General features: G+C 38.4%; 1 protein-coding gene across 1 annotated transcript in view; it reads right to left on the reverse strand.

Moving 5' to 3' along the window:
• The window catches only part of LOC145267162 (uncharacterized), a 97,166-nt gene that overhangs the window by 12,469 nt on the left and 70,303 nt on the right, over window positions 1–14,394 (reverse strand). Inside the window, exon 6 of the mRNA XM_080123211.1 lies at window positions 1,265–1,371. Coding sequence (XP_079979337.1) covers window positions 1,265–1,371 — 107 coding nt within the window. The remainder of the gene's footprint in view (window positions 1–1,264; window positions 1,372–14,394) is intronic.

Below are 14,394 nucleotides of genomic sequence, written 5' to 3' on the forward strand. Positions count from 1 at the left end.
GGTGTGCAAAGAAGCCATTTTTATCTAAGAAGAACATCAATGATCGAAAGAGATTTTTCTCGTGTTATGGAAAGAAAGATACAGATTGATTCAGGAATGTTTTCTGGTTAGATGAATCAAGATTTTGTCTTGTTAGTGATGCTCCTGATGCTCCCGAACGGTGCAATCGAAGAACTGGAGAAAGATTTTCGACAAGTGGCATAAAAATGACAGTTAAACATGGGAATGGTATGGGGAACTTTTACTACAGCAGGAGATGGGAAACTTACTAGATGTGAAAAGTCAATCAATGGAAAGGAATATATTCGAATATTAGAAACAGGACTATTACCAAGTATCCAGAAGCTGGGAATATCCATAACATTGTTTTTCAACATGATAATATCCCCTGCACACACTGCTAAATTCACAAAAAATTGTTTTTTTGATAATTCAATTGATGTGATATTTTGGCCAGATGAAAGCCCCGATTTAAACCCAATCGAGAATATTTGGTTCATAATGTCTCGTGCATTAGCCGGAAGAACTTTTGAGAACAATGACAAATTGTGGGAAGTTGTGCAAAGCGAATGGAATAGTATCTCCTCTTCACAGTGCATCACTTTGTGCATGTCTAAAAGGATTGATCTTTTAAAGAAATCAAATTTGAAGCATTTATTAAAGTAAATGTCTTGTTCTGTGCTATTAGTCTCGTTTAAGTTTCCTTGTTCAATTGTTCTTTGTTCAATATAGTTTTTAGTGCAATACAATGTATAAAATTTGTTTAGCTCATTTTTTGCTCAACGAGTATATATATATATATATATATATATATATATATATATATATATATATATATATTGTTATTAAACTTATGCATTTACTTATTTACATATATTATTATTTATTTAATTGTTATTATTTAGTATTCTTAAGTAATAATATATATAGGGAGTAACTACTGTGGCAAATTTCGGAGTTAAGTAGAGTTATTTCTCCTGGGTAGTATTCTATACATGTTCTTTATTATTTGATTTTTGTAACTGTAATCGTTATTTAGCTTTATTATTTATTTCAATCATTATTATGAACTATACTTAAAATCCTTAAAAATTCCAGGAGAAATTACTATGCTCTATAGTCTGATTAGTCATTGTGTGACCAAACAACTTCATTATGGTTGCGCTCCACAAGACAAAACAATATCAATATTGAAGACCACTGCAGAGATCTCGATAATAAAATTGAAAATCAAAACAAAATGAAAACTTATGTAAATACTTACACCTCAGGACATTTAGTGCAAGAATCATCTGAACTGCATGTTGATGTGACTTGAGAAAGTTTATCCAAATCATCAATTTGCCAGCTTTCACTTTCATAAACTGCAATCTAAAATACATATTTTCTTGTTCAATCATCCAATTGCAATATTGTTTTTAAGATTAGTCAGCAAATTACAGATTTGAACAAACATCATACGATTTGGAAGCATTGGCATTCAAGAGGTAGAGGGGAATGGAGCGGTGCTTCCAGACATTGGGGATTCAATTACACTCAAGCTTTTTCCTTTTCTCATAATTGCGCCAGTATTGTGAGCAAAGGGAAATATCTGATGAGCTCCCAGAATCCAAAGCTCATGATAGTATATCAACGCCAAGAAATAAGAATCATCTAAATAACCACCATCATAATTTGGGCAAGATTGTTTTACAAATGAAACAGAAACACAAAACAACAGAAATAATCAAAAGAATCGCCAAAATTACACTTAGACATTTCGTTGCAATAAACTGGAAGAATAGGCCAACCAACACCATGTCAAGTTGGACTATATAGATAAGGAAGGCTCTATAAACGGGCTAAAAAAGGATCGGTCCACTATGATCAGGAGAGGATTATAATGACTGCCCAATATCAAGGCTTAATGACTAATGTTTTTAAAAAGATGAGTGGTCTCAGTAAGGATAACAAACGCAGGTTCTCTCACACAGAAGTAGAGAGTGTGAGTCACCTGACATCCAATGGAGTGTGTAAATATCTTCACTGGACCATCTATAAAAATTTGAATATTGAATGCAGCAGCAAGCCTTGAGAACAATTGGAAATAAATCACATTATCCACAATGGCTACAATTACCCAGATACAGTTACATACTTGTAAAACGGAGTTATTAAACCTAGCATAGTGATATAGGAAAAGAAGGAAAAATAAGCGACCCTAATAGAAGTTCGTGCCCCAATGATGTTGGGTAAAACAGAGCTCAAGGGGGAGACGATAATGAACTGTCAAGGTTTTACGTATGGCATGAAAAGAAACTGGAATCTTAAGATGATCTCCATATTTCCAGTAATTATAGTAGCAACCAAACTAATGAAAAATAAATTCAAAAACTACCTAGCAAATATACTCAGTGAACCAAGTGCAAGAGAGATACAAACAATTGCACTGAAAGAGACAGAATCTTAAAATAATTTCTCTGTTGGAATATGTTGATTGTTAGAATAAAATAATAAGATTAAAAATTATATTTCATTTTCAATCAAATTTCCATAATCATTACAGAAATATTAAAGTTCACAAATCATTATTAATACCTTAACTACTGATCTGTATACTTTTTTGTGGTGATCTTTCTAGACTGAGGGAATGCCGTCCTATAATTGCAGCTTCTTATTTATACTTTCAAAAGAATTAACTCGATTTACAACTAATCTCATACAGCAGTCATTGATTAGGTATGATCTTTGTTTCGAATCATCAACCAGAACTAATTAATTCTATCTAATCAGCCCGTGAAATCAAAGGAAGTTTTAGGGAGTGAGTTAGTGCTTTTCGGGCACTCCCTAATAAAATAGTTAATTCAACACAAGCTACTGAATAAACGAACAAACAACTTTGTAAAACTTAACAATTTATTGAAGTGAGTCAGGGTAAGATGCCAAAAAGATATAACTCGGATAAAACTTGTCTGCCTTTGCCCGGTAGTTATTCCCAAGAATACCGGTGTTGGCAGAGAGGGAGAGTGAGGAAACAGGTCCGCTTTCTTTGGCATCTAGCTGGAAAAGGAGGAGTTTTCTCGTCCGGAACGGAAGCAGTTAGAGTTCCTTGGGGGGTAAGGAAGGTCCCTGCGCTATGCCTCTGATTGGTCAGTATGTGCCATATCGCACAGTCAGGAGAGGCACTGACGCACAAGAAAAGAGTTCTGTTTGTTTCTGCTACAAAGTTATCGTCAAATCCATGTAAACTTGCCTGACACAATTGGAGATAAAAATTCCCATTGTTGAGCAAAGAACAAAATTAAAAGTCAGGTACAACACATTAGAACAAACGAAAGAAACGATATAAATATATGTAATTATGTGTTGATGAAAATCTTAAATAAAAACGTTAAGTTTCAGTTAGGTTCGGGTTCAAACGCACTTTTATCTACAAAAACATATCGTACACTTGGAACATGTTGGCAACCATAATTCGTACTAACATTCATTCTACAGATGAAATCCAAAAATGTATGTCATTTTCATCTCAATAAAAGAGGAGCATCATTCTCTGCTTGTGTTACTGCTTCATTGAACAGCTTGCAAGAGAAGCTCATGACATGCGCGCTTTCTAATAAAGTAAGCTTGAACGGCAGTTCTCTGGCGACCGAGCTGTTGTCAACACCTATGTCCGCATTGTCTTTCTTTCATGCTGTTTGATTCCCGCCAGACGGGAGCCCCCAACATTATATCTGGGGACGAGAAATTATTTTTCGTGACAAGCTCACACTACATAATTTTCGGAATTAATACAAAAAAAAAAATTGGCAGTGGTTTACCAGTTTTTCCCAGTTTTAGCGTATATGCGGACCAAACCACAACCGCCGTTTGTTGGAAAAAATGGATAGACAGGTTGGAGAATTTATTTGTCGCTATGGACATTCACGAGGATAAAAGAAAGCGACACTTCTCCACTATGCAGCAGACGATATTTCGATATTTTCCACGACTTCACAGACCAACAAAAGGGCATAGGCGCAACATTTTGGACGACGGCAAATGTAGTTTCGGGCGAAGATGAAACTACAAAAATGTCACTAACAAATCATTTTATGCCACAAAAAAACACGTACGAAATTTTCAAGTTTCGACGGGCCATGCAAAATTCTAGCCTCCACGTGCGATTTTGAAGATAAACACAGAGAGATCCTAGCCCAAATTTTGAAGGGGTGCACATCCTCTAAAGTCGGAAGGAAGGCGCTAAGGAACAACTCTACGCTAAAACAAGTCCTGGACAAAGCTAGGGGAATCGAACTGGCTTATACCCGCACAGACATGGAGCAAAATGAAATACATGCTCTTTACAGCAACGAGAACCGCATGCGTCTCACATGTGGAAATAACGAAAATTTCAACACCAACAGCAGTAAAGATATTTGTTGTGAACACGCGCGGCAAAACAGTCGCCATGACACCTCGAAGAATCGACCGCGTGGTGGACAAGAAAACAATGGTGGACAGCAAACGAGTCACTATTGTGGATACTTTTCTACACACCCGACTTGTCCAGCCTGAGGAAAAGTGTTAAGTTTTGAGACATTGTGTTGAACAAAGATGGCGGCGTAGTTCAGATCAGTAACCAAGATGGCGGCCAAGAATCAAATACGGTCCGTGGCGTAGTTAACCTGTTAAGTTCTGAGATAATGTGTTGAACAAAGATAGCGGCGTAGTTCAGATCAGTAACCAAGATGGCGGTCAAGAATCAAATGCAGTCCGTGTCGTAGTTTACAACGAATTGATTGAATCCAAAATTCGACGATTTTTATAATAATTTCTAAACGTTTTCATTGGTTGTTTAGCACAGCCGTTGGTTATAAAAATGATTGGCAAATCCATTCCTCTCATACCCCCATCACTCGTCTGATGTGGAAAGTCTCCTAGCGGCTTTGGCTGCAGGGAGACAGGGTAGTTGTACTCGTCAAAGATTCGTCACTTGACACAGCCCAACAGGTGAGCGGCTGGGAACCGGCCCAGCACCTGTTGGACTGAGGTACGCCGCCTGGGTAATACCTAGGAAGTCCACCCTCCTAGGCCTTGCCACTGGGCTTTCCGGTGGAGTAAGTTCATTGCTTACTGCCTGAGGCGCCCCTACCGGGGAATGCCGACGGGGTTACTCAAGCAATTTTTAAAATTGCAGGAGTGCCACTCCTTTAGGGAAGCCTGCTGGATCCCCACTTTCCGGCCTTGTGCCACATTTTGCCGAGGTGGGCGGCAAATAAATAACTATCAGGAGTAAAAAACATTTTACACCCCCCCCCCTTTTTGATATAATTGAAAAATCCTTTCGGATTCAATTTTGGTTTCACTTGAGAAAAGGAAAGAAAAATAAATAAATAAATAAAAATAAATGAACAAAGAAAAATAAACCAATAAAATAATTGTTTCTTTTTTTTTTTTTTTTTTTTTTTTCTTTCTTCTGGTTTTGGGGGAATTTGTCTTTATTCTCATTGGTCAAAAGGAATTATTAATATATTAGTATAATGTGTGCAAAAAAAAAGCCATTTTTTTTTTATACATATAAAAATAAACACTTTTCAAATATATATAAACATACAAATAGAATACTTTTCAAATGCATGTAAATATATGCACAAAAATTCACAAATATAAATTTTTTTTGTTTTGTTTTATCAAATGTTTTCCAAAAAAAAGATACAAAAAAGAACTATTTGACAAATAGGAAGTTTAAAAAAAGGTTTTAACAAGTGACTTTTTTTTTTTGTAACAAAAACTGGAAACATGTTAGGTATTAGTGTGCTAGTAAGGTAGAAATGGTCGCAGCTTAACGTCGTGCCCGGGACAATTTACAATTTTTTTTTTTTTTTGGTGTGATTTTGACTGTTCATGTTTCTCCTTTTGGGTTTCTTAGATTATGTCTCCCCATCGGGCTGATCGGACCTGCTAAGTAACAATGCACAAGTGAGAGAATTATCGTAGCTTTTTTGCCTGGCGTTCGGCTTATATATTTTGTCATTTTCCCTTGTGCATACACATCACAATTTGGGAGATCGTCTGAAGGTATTATTTTCATGCCTTCGACTACATTTGGTAATTTTTTAATATCAGCTGTATTGCAGTGTCCTAGAATTTTATGCCAGGTTTCCAAATCGTGACAGGCAGTTTTTGAGGGAATCATACTTTTTAAATAATATAGTCGGCCATTTTCTTTAATGTCAAATACAGTTCCATTGGGATGTATCAATTTTGATGTATTTTGGCCAAATTGTATATTCGCGCCTTGTTTAATTGCAGCCTGCACGGAAAATATGTCTTGCTTAAATGTAAGTATGAACAGAGCATTTTTTTAGAATAGAGTTAGATTTCGCCTTTATTATTTTTTAGGGATATTTTAGCATCGCCTCTTTTCAAGACTATATAATTTATTTGACTACCGTTGGCAAGTTCGAAAAAATGACTTTGAGGATTAAAGTTTGAATCAAAATGAATAAAATCAGATTCCTTGGTGATAATGTGCGCTGTAGCACCACAGTCTACAAGGAGATTTTTACCGTTTGTGGTATTGTCAAAGTTACATGTGAATAGAAATGTATATTCTTCCTCAAAGTTCTCAACATTTTTTACAGAGTCCATTTTAGAGCATTTATATCGATATTGGAAACCTTCGTCGTCGGGTCGTCCACAATTATAGCAGATAATTTTCTTTTTCTTGGGAAAATTATTTTTGGAGACGTTGTGGTGAGGTCCGTAATTTGGTGGTGTCTGCTTTTGAGAAGCATTTTTGAACTTCATAATATTGCTGGAGTTATTATTGTCCACAAGCATACGATTAGTCTCTTCGTAATTGCGCAATGCCACTTTAAATTCGCTGAAATTTATGGGTTTGTCTTTCTGAGTTATAACAGTTGTAAATTGTTTAAAATCGGCTGGAAGTCCCTTGAGTGTCATTGATATCAGCAAGCTATCGCTTATTATTTCACCTGAGAGTTTTAAAGCATTGGCGGTTGTTTCTGCCCTTATAACCTAGTTGGTAATCGTTTAATCCTCGTTACGTTTCAGAGACGTTAGTTCTGTATATAGGGATATTATTTTCGGTTTCCCTTTTGATAAATAATGTTCTCTTAATATGTTCAATGCTTTCCTTCCATCATCCAATGCGTCTCTTATAATCAGAGACAGACTTCTATCGTCTAAACATTGAATCAGTTCTGCAAAAACAGTTGCGTTCTTTTCAAGAAATTCGGGGTCGTTTGGATTCTCTGTTGGAGATTGTATGACTGTGTAGTTTTCGAATCCTTAGATATGCCAGAAATTTTATCTGCCACAATTCGAATTTAGATTCCGATCCGTCAAAGAAAAGACGGTGGCTGGGTGCATAACCTGTTAAGTTTTGAGACATTGTGTTGAACAAAGATGGCGGCGTAGTTCAGATCAGTAACCAAGAATCAAATGCGGTCCGTGGCGTAGTCAACCTGGTAAGTTCTGAGATATTGTGTTGAACAAAGATGACGGCGTAGTTCAGATCAATAACCAAGATGGCGGCCAAGAATCAAATGCAGTCCGTGGCGTAGTTAACGGCGAACTGATTGAATCCAAAATTCGACAATTTTTATAATAATTTCTAAACGTTTTCATTGGTTGTTTAGCACAGCCATTGGTTATAAAAATGATTGGCGAATCCATTCTTCTCATACCCCCATCAGGAGTCAAAAACATTTTACAAAAAGAATGCAAGAATTGCCACAAGAAAACCACTTTGCGAGAGCATGCAAAGCAAAGCCGGTAAGAATAATTCGTTTCACCAATCCTCCCCCGGTATCCCCTCTACGTCTAGTGACGAGTCTGTGTACTCGTTGAAATTTACACCGTCAATGAAGACACCAAAAGTTACCGCCCTTGTCAATAATTCCCCTGTAATGTTTGTGGTAGACACGGGTGCTAGTGTCAATATAATTGCTGGACACATATATGATGGTTTAAAACACAAACTACGTATAAACAAAACAACAACCCGGATATTTGCGTACAGATCTAAAAATGCCATACCCATCTGAGGATTTATTAATACGAGCATAGAATTTCATGATAAATCCTGTAGGGCTAAGATATTTGTGGTTGACAGCAACAATCCTTTAGTTGGACTGCAGAACCCCTTGAGTGGTCATTCTGCTGAAGCACTGGGAATGATAACGTTTAACTTCACGTTCCATGTGACGGTCCCAAATCAAGATGAGTTCCCAACACTGTTTGATGGAAAGATGGGAAAAATTTCCGGAGTTACCATTAATCTCCACATTGACTCATCGGTTTCCCCCGTAACTCATCGACACCGCAAGATACCTTTCCATGTGAGAAAAGATGTGGAGATGTAACTCAAACGTCTCAGAGAAATGGATGTGATTGAAGAAGTCACTGGACCTACCCCTTGGGTTAGTCCGGTTGTGGTAGTTCCCAAGAAAAATGGTAGCGTACGAATTTGCATCGACATGAGAAAGGCAAATGAAGCCATTCAACGAATAAAACATCCAAAGCCAACCATAGAGGACTCAATAGCAGACTTAAATGGGTGTACAGTTTTCAGCAAACTAGACCTCTCGAATGCTTATCATCAACTAGAACTGGAAGAGTCCAGCGGATATATAACGACATTTGCCACACATGCAGGTTTATTTCGTTACAAGCGTCTAAGTTTTGGCGTGAATGCAGCCTCTGAACTATTTCAAAAAGCTATATCAGACCTCCTCAGAGACATCCCAGGAGTGCAAAACCTATCAGACGACATAATAATTTATGCTTGTGACCAGCCATCACATGACATCAGCTTGAGGAATACCCAGAAACTTTTACAAGAAGTAGGAGCCAAGCTGAACAAAGAAAAATGCCTTTTTTTCTGTACGGAATCTGACTTTCTTCAGACACATTTTCAGTGAGAATGGAGTGTCCCCTGACCCAGAGAAAATCTCTGCTATTACAAAATGCAAATCTCCAAGGAACATCAGTGAAGTCAGATCATTCTTGGGCATGACACAGTATGTGGCTCGATTTATTCCACATTATGCCACTATTAGTAAACCACTGAGACGGATCATAAAAAAAGATACTAATTGGAGATGGACAGAAGAAGAAGCAGCTGCAAACGAGTTAAAGGAAGCTCTGACTGAAGCTGAGGTGATGGCGTATTTCGACCCGAAGAAAGACACCAACATCCTGGTAGATGCAAGCCCAGTTGGATTAGGTGCAGTTCTGACACAAGATGGGAAGGTGCTATGCTATGCCAGTCATGCCCTCACAGATGTAGAACAGCGATACTCTCAAACTGAGAGAGAGATGTTAGTCGTCATATATGCAGCTGAACATTTTCATCTCTATTTATATGGAGTGAGATTCAAAATCACCACATTCATCTCATGCCCTTCCAGTACAACCTGGTATACCATCCTGGGAAAGATGACCAAAACCCTACGGACTATCGGAGTCGTCACCCACAACACATACCATCTAAAGACAATGTAGCAGAAGCCTACATAAGGGATGTAGCTCAGAATACAATACCAAAATCTTTAACTCTTGAAGAATTCAAACAAGTCACAGAACAGGACCCCCAGTTACAAAAGGTCATGGGTGCTGTTAAAGATGGACGATGGAATGACCCCCAGCTGTCAAGTTTTTCCCATTCAAGGATGAAATTTCAATACACAATGGTCCCATCCTTCGAGGACACCGACTTGCAATTCCCTCAAAATTAAGGAAGAGATCAGTCGATACAGCCCATCAATCTCCCCAGGGCATGGTCAAAACCAAGCAACTAATAAGGGAAAAGGTGTGGCATTCCCTGCCAAGCCTCAGACCCAAGGCACATGAGCTGCGGACCCATACACTCCTCACCACTACCAGTTGTACCATGGACTGAAATCTCAATCGATTTTGCAGGTCCGTTCACATCAGGTGACTATGTGTCAGTCATAATCGACGATTACAGCCATATCCCTGAAGTGGAGGTAATACCCTCAATATCTGCGTGTACAGTCATTTCCCATCTAAACATGATCTTTGCTAGATAAGGATATCCGACCGTTCTAAAATCTGATAATGGTCCGCCATTTCAAGGACAAGACTTTAAAGACTTAGCGGCACAAGCAGGTTTCAAACATAGACGCATTACACCTCTATGGCCTGAGGCAAATGGTGAAGTAGAGCATTTTATGCGCACCCTAAAAAATACCACATTTCCTAAGGCAATATAAAGCCACCCCACATATCACCACAAAAATATCTCCATTTGAACCTTGTACGGGCCGAAAAATGAACATCAGCATACCAAATGGTATCGAAAGCCCATTAACAAAGCCGATGTATGAAAAAATAAAGAAAATGACTCCAATGGAAAGGAGAAGATGAAGGGGTACACCGATAGAAAGACAAAACCTACAGCTCTCAGCCTGGGTGATAAGGTCTTGATCAGACAGAAGAGGCAAAACAAACTCAACACCATACAATCCTAAACCATATACCGTTACAAAAATTAAGGGAAGTATGATAACGGTTCAGAGAGGAAATCACCAAGTGACTAGAAACTCTTCTTTGCTAAAACGCATAACACTTAGGGATGAAAACCCTGACTCCAATTCTGACTCTGAAGGTGAGTACAATCCACACCCCAGAAGACCTGGAAATGCCCAAAACACAAATAGCTGACCAGTTACCGAGACGAAATCCATCTCGGAAAAGACTCAAAGACTTCATAATGTAAGAAAAAAAAAAAATAATAATAAATAAATAAATAAATAAAAAATAGTAAAAAGTAAAATAAGACAGGTCGTCCCACCAAGATGGGGAGGGATGTGATGTCCACAAGTAAAGGGACATAACCCTAAGAGTTATCTACCCTTAGGCATGCGCGCTTTCTAATAAAGTAAGCTTGAACGGCAGTTCTCTGGCGACCAAGCTGTTGTCAACACCTATGTCTGCGTTGTCTTTCTTTCATGCTGTTTGATTCCCGCCAGACGGGAGCCCTCAACATTATAGTATCGGAATCAAGAAAAATTGAGCCTATTTTCCGATGCCAAAACAGATTCCTTAAATTATCTTTTTTATTTTATTTTATTTTTATAAATCGTCTTCCATTGCTTGTAGTAATAATAAAATAATAAATATTTATTGATTTAAACTTCCAGTAAGACTAAAATCTCTAGATTACACCCTCACAAGCACGCTTTTACGTTTGAGAAAATATATGCACATTTAAGATATGTTTTTACAGTAATCGAGACAAAATTACAACTTTATAGTAAAATATTTAGAGATTTATCAAGAATCTGAATCAGAATCGGTAATTGTATCGGAATCGGGAAAAATGTTGGAACCGTTCCATCGCTAGTAATTTTCTAGCATGGTATATGTGGTTTGAGTTATCCCCCTTTGCAAATTGGCTGTTTGGAGAAATGGAAAACTAGATGGCTCTGGTTGATAGTCAATTTGCATAAGTGGAGAAATGGGCAGCATATAAACGGTACTTTTTTTTTAAGCAGGGGGGAAGAGCGCAGAGAGTGAAACGACGGTTGGAAGAAGTGACGGGGAATTATTTTTGTGACAGTGAATTATTTTTGGACGTTGAAGAGCTCAACCTTTTTTTTAAATTTCTTTTTTTTTTTCTACTTCACTACAAGCTATTTCGGCGGGAACTATGGAAGCAAAGAGGATCAGCAGTGAAATGCTTAAGACGTTCTCTGGAGAGGGAGATGTTATAACCTGGCTGACCAAGGTTAAACTTGTCGCTAAGTTGCGGGACATCGCGGATGTAGCCAGCTTGATACCGCTGTATCTTGATGGTGATGCTCTGGCCCTATATCTGGAGATGCGGGAGGAGGATCGACTGTCTGTTGACACCATTGAGGAAAAGTTGAAGGAAGCATTTACCGAAGGACCGTTTGTGGCATATGGCAAACTAAGCCGTATGGTGTGTGTTAAAGATGAAATAACCAAGGCCCAGACATGAATGTGTTATGAGATGAAACTTTATTATAGCAAGCGCTAACACGTGCGACTGGTCTCAAAGGGAAAATCTAACTGACTAGTCGCATCCGGGGTTTTACCCTTGGCGGCCCTCTCCTCATATAAGGGGAGATAATCACTCTTTCCTGGGGCAGGATAAATGGGATGGGATGTTAACACTTCCCCGCTTTCCTTTCTTGTGCTGATGAAAGTTTTCAGGAGACATCATCAAAGGGTTATCTGCAGGGAAAGGGAAAGAAAAAGAAGAATTTAACAAAATTATGTGACACTGTGTTTTAAGGATTAGAGAGATTGTTCCTTGGGTTCAGATGTGAATCCTAGAATTTTAAAAGAGGGGACTCCCTTTTTTGTTAAGCCATCAGCAATTTGTTTGTCAGTGGGTATCCAGGATATCTCTGCAATTTCTCCTCTGTCAACCATTTCTCTAAGGATCGCCATTTCAATTCTTAGTCTTTTATCGAGGATTTGTGTGATAGAATGCACTGCATCATACAAACAGGAATTGTCTGTTTTGCATGTTATCTTGATGTTTGTAGTGTGATCTTCCATTTGCAGCAAATCCAGTATCAATTTTCTGTAATAATGGCAGGCTTCAGTAAGATCAACCATGGCCAGAGTCTCCGCAGCAAGCGTGCTTTTGACTATTCTTTTGATGCGTTTAGATTGCCAGGCTATTGGCATGTATTGGTTATTACTACCAATCAGAAAAATAATGTAGCCACCTTGTGATCCACCGTCAGTTAGGTTAGCAAAGGATGCATCACTGTATGCTATAATTTGAAGCAATTTAGGGTTTCCAAGATTGGGAATATGGATTTGGGATTTCTCCTTTTTTGCCTTTTTGATAGTCCTATTTATTTGTTTTATACATTCCACATTTTCTTGTTTTAATATGGAACTCAATGCACTGACATCAAAACTGAGGTCAGGTCTAGTTTGAGTGGCTAGCCAGTTGAGTTGACCGATTAGCTGTCTGGCCTCGGAGATCTCAGTGGATGTCAGCTTGTCTTCCAGCCTTCTTCCATTCTGCAGCGGAATGTGTCTGAGTTTCTTTGTGTATTCATCTTGTCCAATATTGATGTTACTATTGGATTTTTTTATTTCTAATCCAATATATTGGAACTTGGCAACTTCTTCAGATTTCACTTTGAAAAGTTTACGAAGTTCATTAATGACTTTGTTCTCAAAGGTTTCTGAACCAGCAAAGCAGAAATCATCGACATGAGTGGCAATTATGCCTTGAAGCTTGTTTTTGAAATGCCAAGTGAAAATAGCCTGGTCATATTTTGATGGTGTGGCCCCTAGCTTTACTAGTCTCTCTAAGTGTTAGGTACCAGGATCGAGATGTATCTGTTAGACCATAAACACATTTGGATAATTTCCAGATGTAACCAGGGAATACATTGGCTTCTTTGGGAGGAAGAAGGTAGACGGGTCGATCTAATTGCTTGCTTTGTAAAAAGGCAGTTTTGATGTCCATGGATTTGCATACCCAACCACTTGCTGATATAACTCCTAAGACTGATCGTAAACTTTCTTTTGAACATGTTGGGGAGTCATTTCTAACATTGCAGGCATCTTTATCTTGAAAGCCTTTCGCAACAAGTCTGGCCTTAAAGGTTTGTTTTCCAGTCAACTCCTTGTTGGTGTAGACCCATCTTGTGCATATTTTTGGTTGGCCCTGATCTAATACTTGTGTGTAGACTTTGTGTTCAACCCAACTTTGGAGTTCTCTCTTTTTGGCCTTATCATATTGGTCATTAGAGGAGTCAGTCATTAGATTTACCTCCGTGGCTTCATTAGTGAGGGGTTGGTCATCTTTGTTTGTCTCCCATTCCAAGACTCCATTCTCAAAATCTAGCCAGAATGGGTCACTTTCCTCCATAGCAACGTTCATTAAATATTTATTTTTGCCAGTGGCTTTACCAGCTCTACTGATCACATTCAATTTTCTCCATTCTTGGTCTTCATCATTGGTGAATTTGCATATTATAGTTTGGCCTGGTTTAGGCAGTTGTACAGATTTGGTGGCCACTTTGGGTAAAGTGTCACATTCATTGGCCTCATTCTGCTCAGGGTCATCAATTTCACTGCCCTCATCTATTGGCACATAACCACTTGTGGTGGCATTGTTGTGCCTCTGAGGTTTTGTTCGTACACTGGTGTCTTGGTGTTCAGAGGTGTTGTGGTATGTGTCAGGATATGGAATTAAGCGTGAAGGATGCACTCTAACGTATGTGGCTCCATGTTTGACTAGTACTTGTTTATGTTCCCAGCCTATGACAGCACCGGGACCAAGCCATCGATCAGATTCATTCCTTTTAAAAAGGACAAGGTCACCATTCTTGTATTGATCAATTACACTGGTTCTCACCTGATGACAGAGAGCTCGTCTCAATTTTT

The sequence above is a fragment of the Euprymna scolopes genome, chromosome 42 (genome assembly GCF_053919585.1).
Source record: "Euprymna scolopes isolate OS-2025 chromosome 42, ASM5391958v1, whole genome shotgun sequence".
In the NCBI taxonomy this organism is placed as follows: Eukaryota; Metazoa; Mollusca; class Cephalopoda; order Sepiida; family Sepiolidae; genus Euprymna; species Euprymna scolopes.